Source organism: Solanum verrucosum, unplaced genomic scaffold, assembly GCF_900185275.1.
Source record: "Solanum verrucosum unplaced genomic scaffold, falcon-dt-bn FXZP01000161.1, whole genome shotgun sequence".
In the NCBI taxonomy this organism is placed as follows: domain Eukaryota; kingdom Viridiplantae; phylum Streptophyta; class Magnoliopsida; order Solanales; family Solanaceae; genus Solanum; species Solanum verrucosum.
In genome coordinates, this window is record NW_026020127.1 from 1,182,630 (window position 1) to 1,191,898 (window position 9,269).

Consider the following 9,269-nt stretch of genomic DNA (forward strand, 5'->3'; position numbering starts at 1 on the left):
TTCGATGACATATTTGAGTCTTTTTTTTTTGGAAAAATGCATAAGTAGCCCCAACTATGCCCGAAATCCGAGAGACACACTTATACTATACTAAGGTTCTATTACTCTCCCGAACTTATTTTATAAATAATTTTTTACCCCTTTTCGGCCTACGTGGCACTATCAACCAGTTAGCTTGAAAAAATGGTCAACACGAGTTGACCCCAGAAGATAGTGCCACATAGGCCGAAAAGGGGTAGAAAATTATTTATAAAATAAGTTCGGGAGAGTAATAGGACCTTAGTATAGTATAAGTGTGTCTCTGGGATTTCGGGCATAGGTTGGGGATACTTATGCATTTTTCCTTTTCTTTTTAAAAAATAATTTAATTAATGATGTGGCCGAATCATAATTGACCACGTGTGAAAAATGATTTTGCAATATCAAAACTTTTTTTGGTTAATAATAATGACATGGATAAATCTTTTCTCAAACGAAAATGATATAAATGAGCCAAACTTTTAACGGATGACATAGATGAATGTTTTCTCAAAGTTCAACAACATATTTGAGCCTTTTCCCATTTATAAATAAAATAAAAAGTAAAATAATTATTCCGAGAAAAAATAAATAATATTTAATGGCCAAAATAGGTTTGAAATATAAATAAAAACAAAAAATAATAACACTTCGTTTCCCTACAAAATCTGTTACTACTTTTCTCCAATTTACCCAAAATCCTCCATAGCCAATAGCTTCACACAACAAAGATTAAAAGAGAGAAACAAACAGTTTTTTATTTTTATTTTTTTTTCAATTGAGAAAGATCTATTTGTATACATATAAAATTATGCCATCAGGTTCCAAAAAGAGAAAATCTTCCAAGAAAAAAAAGAAATTGGGAGCAAATAATAATAATGACAATAATAATAATAATAATCCACAAGTATCAAGCTTTGCTATTGCTGTTAATTCTCAGTCTCATGGTATGGTACTTTTCATTAAGTCTGTTTATTTATTTATTCTGTTGTCTCGATTTATGTGACATACTTTTAACTTTTTTTTCAATTTTAGCCCTAATGATAAATGTGTATATGACATCAATTTTTTTAAATTTTTTTTTGGGTACAGAAGACTCTTGTGGTGTAATCTTTTTTGAACTTTGTGCATATCGCGAGCTTAGTGTAATGGGCGGGGTTGTCTTTTTTATGTGTCAATACTTTTTTGTTATTCAGAAACAATTTAACTTCAAAAATTTTATTTTAGTATTAATGAAACACTTGTATATGGCATAAAAATGTAGGTTTAAGACTCCTATAATAGATTCTTGTGGTTCAATTCCCTGTCGGATCCCATATAGGGTGAGGTCAGTGCATTGGGCTGCCTTTTTTATGTGTGGTACTTTTTTGTTATTTAGAAATAATTTAACTTTAAACTTTTCATTTTAGCCTTGATGAACATGTATAGGGTGAGTTTAGTGCATTTTAGTGATGATGAACATATGTTTATAAATTTGGACTGACGGACGGAATAGTAGTGTAGAGGTAATATTGAGTATTGTGCCTTTGACATGAAGGAAAATGTTTTCCGTGAAAAGAAGACTTTTCTTAGAAAATGTATCATTTGTGTTCTTTTGAAAATGAATGCAAACTGGCTCGGACATTACAGTTATTTGAAAAAAAAAAGTTCTTTTGGTGATAACAAAAAGTGGAATGAAATATGGTAGTCCTGCAAGTTGTAAGAAAAGGTATGAGACCTCCTTTAGTGGGTCCTAAGCGGTGCCAATTCGGATTAGTTGAGGTGTGAACTAATGGTTACAATAATAATGCCTCAGTCCCAAAGAGTACCTAATGGTTAAACCGAAAAAAGGACATGTTTGTGAGAAATGACATAGCTAAAGGTAAGGAAGGGGTTCAGTTGAATCCAGGGGTGAATTTACTAGGTAGTTTATGGTGCACGTGACCCCGTGGTCTTTTCGTAAAACTAGGTGTATGTATATATTTTCTAGAACTTATCTCTGGCATCCATACTACAAAAAGACTTAGTGATGCACTTGGTTGAAAGCTAAGTTATTTACCTAATGGTACAAGAGTCAATTCCCGCTTATGCATTTTTTCTCCTTTCTTTAGTATTGCACGATTCGCCTCTGGTTGAATCCCTTCGTCTGAAAATTACACTATGCATGTTAAGGTAAAAAGCAATTTTCTTTTTGTATTTCTATGAATCCTTGTGTTAAGATACCTGGCTCCGCGACTGTTAAATTGTGAGTAGTGGATTTCGCTTATTTTCCCTTGTTCTGCATTCTTGCTTACGTTGTGTCTTTTTTACCTTCATGTCTCTCAATAGTTGTTGTAAGTTATCAGTCTTTATAATACATGGGTTGTTTTATGTTTATTTGTGTATGATGTGTGCTTTGTGCTTTTGATGTAATAATTAGTTAATAACTACGTTCAGGCTACTTTCATTGTTGTCCGCTTTTCAACAGATGTGTCCGAGTAGATAGTGTTACTTCCTCTCGAACCGTAGTACTATTATTTGATTAGATCATCGAATCGTTCTGTTATTTTGGATTGCATCACTTGACGGGTGATTGCTAATTTGCGAAAATACTTCTGTGTTGAATCATTGGGTTTGAACAAATCTATGACAGGTAAGGAGGATTTGAAACATGGTGGTAAAAAAGAGACTGATGGCGGGGATGTTAGTTACTCAGCTTCTCAAGATCACCAGTTCAATGATAAAGAGGGAACTAGGGAGAAGCAATTGGAAATTCCACATAGTGAGTCGTCGATTGATAATAACAAATCAAATGCATTGGAAAAAGGGAGTAATGAAGTGAATAAAGTAGCAATGGTAGAGGGATCAGGTATCGTTCAGGTCGAAAGAGAATTGAAGCTTGAGGGTGAATCTATGAGAAATAACATTGATATTGAGCGTGTTGAACCCGTGAGATTCCCTCATGAAGGAGGCTTACGAAGGAGGTCAAGTAGCAGCAGCAAACCTGCTATGTCAGATGACATAGTTCAGGTGGCCACAAGCGCTTCAGATATTGATAATGTGGCCTTTGGATCATCGGAGAAGGAAAATGAGAAGAGAGAATTGGGTGTTATCGATGAGAAAACCAGAACGTCAGACGTTGTTGTGGATACAGGATTACAGAAAAGGGACTATGAAGCTGTAGCAACTTCAAATGCAAAGCCCTCCAAGGCTGTAAAAGATGACGATAAACTAGAGATTCCGTACGATGTGCCTGCAGTTGATGCTGGTGTTCGTGCAAACAACATGGAAGGTTCTCCCCATGAGCATCAGGTTTACCACTTCTTCTCTAGCTTTTTATTAATACGGTGTCATGATAATTCTCTACGCGCCTGGCAGTTTATTCTTTCTACTAGATCGAAATTTCATTTTTTAATACCTCAGAAGCTACGAAACTATTTTAGTAAAAAATTTTATTCTCTCAATTCCCATGAGATAGCACCAAAAATGCGAGTTACTTTTGGATTTCCTTCATATGGGGTGATCCCAGAAATCCCCAAGGGGAAATACAGACCATTCCTTCCTTTCTTTCGAATCGATCATAACCAACATGTAAACTTTTCCTTTTTTGTAAATATGCAGCCACTAGTAGCTTTGGATCCACGACCAGTGCAAACAACTTCCTGGAAGAGTTGCTGTGGCTTGTTTGAGGTGCTTGCAGGATCGAATAAATAACTTCAGGTTGGAAATCCATTCTTTCAAAAAAAAATTGGTCTTTTGGCACAACGGTTTTTACATAGCGAAGGTATATATGAACAAGAAAGTAGAGCTCATTTCAGTTAAATGATCTAGCTAGTAGTGACCTTTTCGTGTTCCTTGTGACTTTGATCTTTGATGATGTAATATTAACTGCTTCGTAATCTGAAAATTGTGCTATTGGCTTTTGGCATTAATTGAATGGTACCTTGTAGTTTGACTGCTGCTTTCTATCCACGTTCTCGTGAAAACTCTGCATACTTCTCTAAACTCAATGATTTGTTAGTTCTGCACTTTCTTGGAGCTCATGGTTATGTCTGATTGAAATGCACCCAATTGATGGCGGTTCTATAATACAATCATGTCATATCCGCAACCTTTTAAGTGAAGATTGTTTGCAACTATACACAGTGTCCGTTAATTCTCCCTAAACAGGAAAGATAGGTGACTCCTGCTGTTTAACGACATAGGATTGCTTTCTCTGGAGCATCAGTGTTGTTCTATTTAGAAACTTCTTTTCGCCATGTCACCCATAGAAGAGCTCATATGTAAGTAGAGGGTAGAGTCAGGACTTCAACTTTATGGGTTCTGGATTTTACAACGAAGACTTAAGTGCTAATAACTGGGTTCTAAATTTAATGAATTTCTTAACACAAATACACTGTTTGAGCAAAAGCTACAGGGTTCAACCGAACTCATATATGGTCTTCTACCTACGCCTCTATACATAAGGTGGAGTCGTGGGGTTTGATTTGTAATAAGATATAAGTTATCATAAGCCAATCATTTGACGTCTACTTTCAGATGGATCCTGATTAGCAGTTTAAGTAAACTAAGCAAATAATCAGAATGGAACATCATGTCATGATGACGAAATATGAAATTATAAAGTCGATGCAATATAAGCTTGTATGTAGAATGCTTGGTGAGTACGGCTTTTATGTCTTACTTGGGAAGGAAACTGATACAAATAATTACTGCTGACGTTTCTTGAACGCTTTTCATCCTGTTCTTCGAGGGCAATGGTGCTTATGATCATTGTTTAGAACAACAAGATGAGTTTTCAACTTCATCTTTGTCACTAATTTACGATCTTCTTGTTGTGTTGAGGATTTGGCAGTTGACGGAAAGAGCACATTAGACTTAATTTGCAGCCTCATCTTTTAGCTCTTTGGTCTGATAATTCTGTCTCAGCCTTCTTCTTTTTTTCCTCTGTGGGGCTAAAAAATATTGTTTTTCTTGGCTTTTGTCTGTAAGTTATTCATTGAAACTGATCTCACCCGTTTCAAATCGATTTAGAGGGTGTTTAGGCTAAAACGAATGATATTGATCAGCTGTTTGACTAACTTTTGAATCATCAATGGCTAATTTGCAACTTCTTATATTTTATCTTAGTTGGAGTACGCCGGATGCATAGTTTTTTCCATTTCAAAAGCATGTTATCGACATTCTATTTGTTAGTACTTCTGAGTATCGGACTGCTGGGGACGTTATGTCTGTTATACTATCAAAACAAATGCAGAACATAGAGCCATAGATGTAGGATGGTTTGGTCTACTCCAGAAACGTAAACTTACTACATTTAGGAGATAAATGAGGTTGTTTGAATCGTAGCTTTTTAGCGTTTCTTTTTCAAGGATACTGAACTGAACTCGTCTTGTTTCTCATTCATCTTAGCAACACTCAATCGATATTATATTGGAATTTACCTTCTTTATATTATATCTGTCAATTCATACATTTCTCTGCTACTGCAGATTTGAGATGCATTATGATTCCAAGCAAAACGTTTTTCGTGAAGCAGAGGAGAGTCATGTGGAAGGTTGAGTTATACAATCTATATTTCTGTTATCCTTGTTTTATGATAAGCAGCTCGACACCCCTCCGTTGTTTCTTGGTACTGCTTTACGTGCTTTCTGCTGTCGTTAGCTTATTGGCGCGATGGATCCAGTAAAAGAGAGAGAGAATTGTTTCTTTAGTTGCCTGGGAAACTTGTAAGTTAATTTTTTTGGTTGTTGATAGTTTTAACCAGCACATATATATACTTGTGATAAAACTTTGGTTTAGTTGAAACTTGAACATATGCTTCCCAATCTATATTACTTCAGTAGTTCATATTTCATTCTTCTGAATTAAAGGGGCAAATATATCCCTTTAACTTTGCGATTTAGAGCAATTATATCACTCGTTAAAAAGTGGTGCATACACATATTTGCCCTTTTTGTTAACAGACATATATTTACTTTTTTTATACGAGGTACAAAATGAAATTCCTCTTTATTTGATTTGTTACGAAAATCGACCATAGATCAATTACATTTTGATTTGGGAGTAGTGATTATACTCCAATTCTGATACCTCACTTATGGAACTACATTGGTTATACTATTGTTATTTGTTCACAACTTTAGATAGACATCACCAATTACCTTCATTGTTAAGTACCATCGTCAACTTCTACAATCAATCCTCACTACACAACTACCTTCATGATCAATCACCGCCATCAACTATTACTTTACATCTATTGCTATGGCTACACTACTCGACCCCATCGCTAATCTTTTCCATCATCTTTAATCATCACTAGCTATCACTTACAATTCGCTAATCTTTTCCATCATCTTTAATCATCACTAGCTAGCTATCACTTACAATTACTATTAGTGGCATTGTCATCACCAATTGTCATTGCAACGGGCATTTAATGTGTTGTTCAATAAAGATGTATTATAAGATACACAACGCTTGTAAATTATTCAGCCCATCTCCATTATCAATTATCACCATCATCGATCCACTAATTATCATCAACCACTATCATATTTATTTTATTTAACTTTATTCAAACATTGTCTTCTTGATGATAAGATAAGTAGAAAAAAACAACTAATACAAGTAAATCAAGATCCTTGATCTTTGTATTGTACACATGGCTTGCATCTAGCAATGCATTAAACAATACTAGACATTTTAAGTTATTGGAGGTGAGTCATCCCCTTAATTACTCTCCCATTTATTTATATTTTGGAAAATATTTTTAATTATAAAAAGTACTTATCAAAATTAGTTGATTTCGATAGCTTGATCAAACAAGTTATAAGTAAGTATTTTTATATACTAAGCCAAGATTACTTGAATTTTGTTATTCAAACAAACCAAAACAAGGCAACAAGATGGAAAAAGAGTCTCTTCTCCCTTCTTCATCACTAAACCAACACAAATCCAATTTTGAAAATCCAATTTTAATTGAACCAAAGAGAAAACTTCATAGGTCCAAATCTACACCATCATCATCTATAACCCCATTTAATAATCTTGAAAATCATTTAGCACCAATTCCAAATCCACCCCATTTTTTGAAAAATAATACAATTCTTAAACAAGTTATATTACTTTTATTTCTTTATTTAACAATTGGTGTATCCATATGTTTTTTCTTTATGGATCAATTTAAGTCCAAAAAGACTCATCCAATTGTTGATGCTCTATATTTTTGCATACTCACAATGTGTACAATTGGTTATAGTGACATAACACCAAATAGTACACTTACAAAATTATTTTCCATCTTATTTGTGCTTCTTAGTTAAGTATTTTACCATATTTTAGTAACAAAATTTGTTATTTACATTCTTGATTCGCGAAAAAATACTCATAAAAGGCTATTCGATACACAAAAAAGTAGTAAAGTGCTACTAGCATTGTGTATTTTTGTGGTATGTATTGGAATTGGAGTTTTTTTAATGCATTTTGTTGAGAAAATTGGATGGTTTGATTCATTTTATTTTTCATTTATGGGAGTTACTAGTGTTGGTTATGGTGCAAAGGTGTTTGAATCAATTGTTGGAAGAATTTTTGGATCAATTTGGTTAGTTGTTTCTATAATTGTTGTTATTAGAGTTTTTATATTGTTTGTTGAAGTTAGAGTTGATGAAAGGCAAAGGAAAGTGGACAAATGGGTGATGGAACAAGATGTGACAGTTGATCAGTTTCATGATGGTTTTGTAAGGTAAAAGTTTTATTTTTGTTTTTCTCTTTTGTGGTTTTGTATCTGGTGTTCGATACCTGTTTTAAGATTCGACTAATCTGAATTTGTATTGGAAGATCTCATTATAGAGGATATACTAGGACTAAAGGCAACTCTATGGTTAGAACTTGAAACCTAAAATCATTGATTAAGGTAGGGAGTGGTTTATCCCATAAATAAGATTTTTTCTGCGTCAACTCAAATTAGTTGAGCCCTAAAATAAATATCGAACATTAGTGTGAGGGGAAAAAAAGGAAGAAGCTAGTCCTATTCATTTTCACATTTTTGCAAGAATTTTGCTCTATTTACTTTCTTAAGTCAAATTTAGTGGTGGCAAAAACATAGGCGGATCGAATCCTAATCCAAATGATGCAACAAAAAAAAATTGTATCGAATATATTAAATAATGGGTTATAATTCAACTCGCCCAACAAAATTTAACCTTTCCTCTTTTTTATTTTGCTTTTTTTGAATAATTCTTTAAAATTGACATAATTCTCTGATTCATATCCATATTTATAAACTCCTAGTCTCAAAATTTTGTTTTGTATGTTTGTGGTGATAAGCTTGAAATATATCCTTAATTTTCTAATAGATTTGAAGTTCTTCATAAATAGGCGGAGTAGAGAATCTTATTCTTAAAAGAGATCAGAGATGACATAGAAAAGTATTTGGCCAAGAAAATGATACGACAGTCAGAATAACTTTAATCCGAAATTGATCACACACTTATAATTTCAAGTTATAAATAAAAATGTTTTTTTTTCATTAGTCATTATTTTCAAAGTTGTTTATAGGCTTTTTATAACCTAAATTTGTCTATGCATTAATTTTTATGTTTATGTGTTTTGACAGTAAATCAGATTATATGATATACAAATTGAAGGAATTGGGAAAGATCACAGAAAAGAGATATATTGCCGATTAACAAACAATTTGAGAGATTGGACACTGGTAATTGTGGAAGAATTACTCTTTCTAATTTTATATAGAAAGTTATTATTGATCGGTATGAATTGTGATGGAATAGTTGGAATTCCTTTGGCATTAATCAAGTCTCGTATTTGAGTCTCTGAGAATTGAAAAGAATCATGTTGGAAGCACCTCCTTCAAAAATGAATCTTGCGAAACAAGATTTAGTCGAATCCCAATATGAATATCAAATGCTGATCAGGAAAAAAATGAGTATTTTTTTTTTATTGAACATGAGAGAGGGTGTGGTGTACATGTATATAAAAATATGTATATAGTTTAATAAATATATTTATATAGATTTTAGTGATATTGGTAAAATGTTATCTATCAATGTAATTTAAAATGTTATTCTGAGTCAAGTTGGAAAAATGACATGATGGACAGAGACACTGTGTATCTGTTTTTTTTCTAAAAAAATTTGAATTGTTTAAATATTAAAGCATCATTTGTAATTTTAAATAAAAAAGTGGAAAATGTTGACTATTACTCAACATTACATGTGGAGTAAATGTTTTTTTTCTTTATGCTCGTGTATTTGCTATCACTTATTCGA

The 9,269-nt window shown here is 33.1% G+C and overlaps 2 protein-coding genes across 2 annotated transcripts; both read left to right on the forward strand.

The window, feature by feature from the left end:
* The first annotated feature begins 777 nt into the window (after positions 1 to 777).
* On the forward strand, positions 778 to 5,701 carry LOC125825992 (uncharacterized). Its single transcript, XM_049505284.1, has 4 exons — positions 778 to 965; positions 2,630 to 3,288; positions 3,598 to 3,696; positions 5,469 to 5,701. The coding sequence occupies exons 1-3, from the start codon at positions 830 to 832 to the stop codon at positions 3,688 to 3,690; spliced, it is 888 nt and encodes a 295-aa protein (XP_049361241.1). The 5' UTR covers positions 778 to 829; the 3' UTR covers positions 3,691 to 3,696; positions 5,469 to 5,701.
* A 1,692-nt stretch (positions 5,702 to 7,393) lies between these two features.
* Positions 7,394 to 8,730, forward strand: LOC125826030 (two-pore potassium channel 3-like). The gene is made up of 2 exons (XM_049505325.1): positions 7,394 to 7,723; positions 8,597 to 8,730. Exons 1-2 carry the CDS (start codon positions 7,458 to 7,460, stop codon positions 8,667 to 8,669), a joined length of 339 nt encoding a protein of 112 aa, XP_049361282.1. The 5' UTR covers positions 7,394 to 7,457; the 3' UTR covers positions 8,670 to 8,730.
* The last annotated feature ends 539 nt before the right edge of the window (positions 8,731 to 9,269 follow it).

What these genes read in the sequence shown, in the direction of transcription:
- LOC125825992 (XM_049505284.1), top strand. Translation starts at nt 830, where the DNA reads ATGCCATCAGGTTCCAAAAAGAGAAAATCTTCCAAGAAAAAAAAGAAA. An exon ending in TGTTAATTCTCAGTCTCATG is followed by an intron (nt 966 to 2,629) that starts GTATGGTACTTT and finishes AATCTATGACAG; the next exon opens with GTAAGGAGGATTTGAAACAT. An exon ending in GTTCTCCCCATGAGCATCAG is followed by an intron (nt 3,289 to 3,597) that starts GTTTACCACTTC and finishes GTAAATATGCAG; the next exon opens with CCACTAGTAGCTTTGGATCC.
- LOC125826030 (XM_049505325.1), top strand. Translation starts at nt 7,458, where the DNA reads ATGCATTTTGTTGAGAAAATTGGATGGTTTGATTCATTTTATTTTTCA. An exon ending in TTTCATGATGGTTTTGTAAG is followed by an intron (nt 7,724 to 8,596) that starts GTAAAAGTTTTA and finishes GTGTTTTGACAG; the next exon opens with TAAATCAGATTATATGATAT.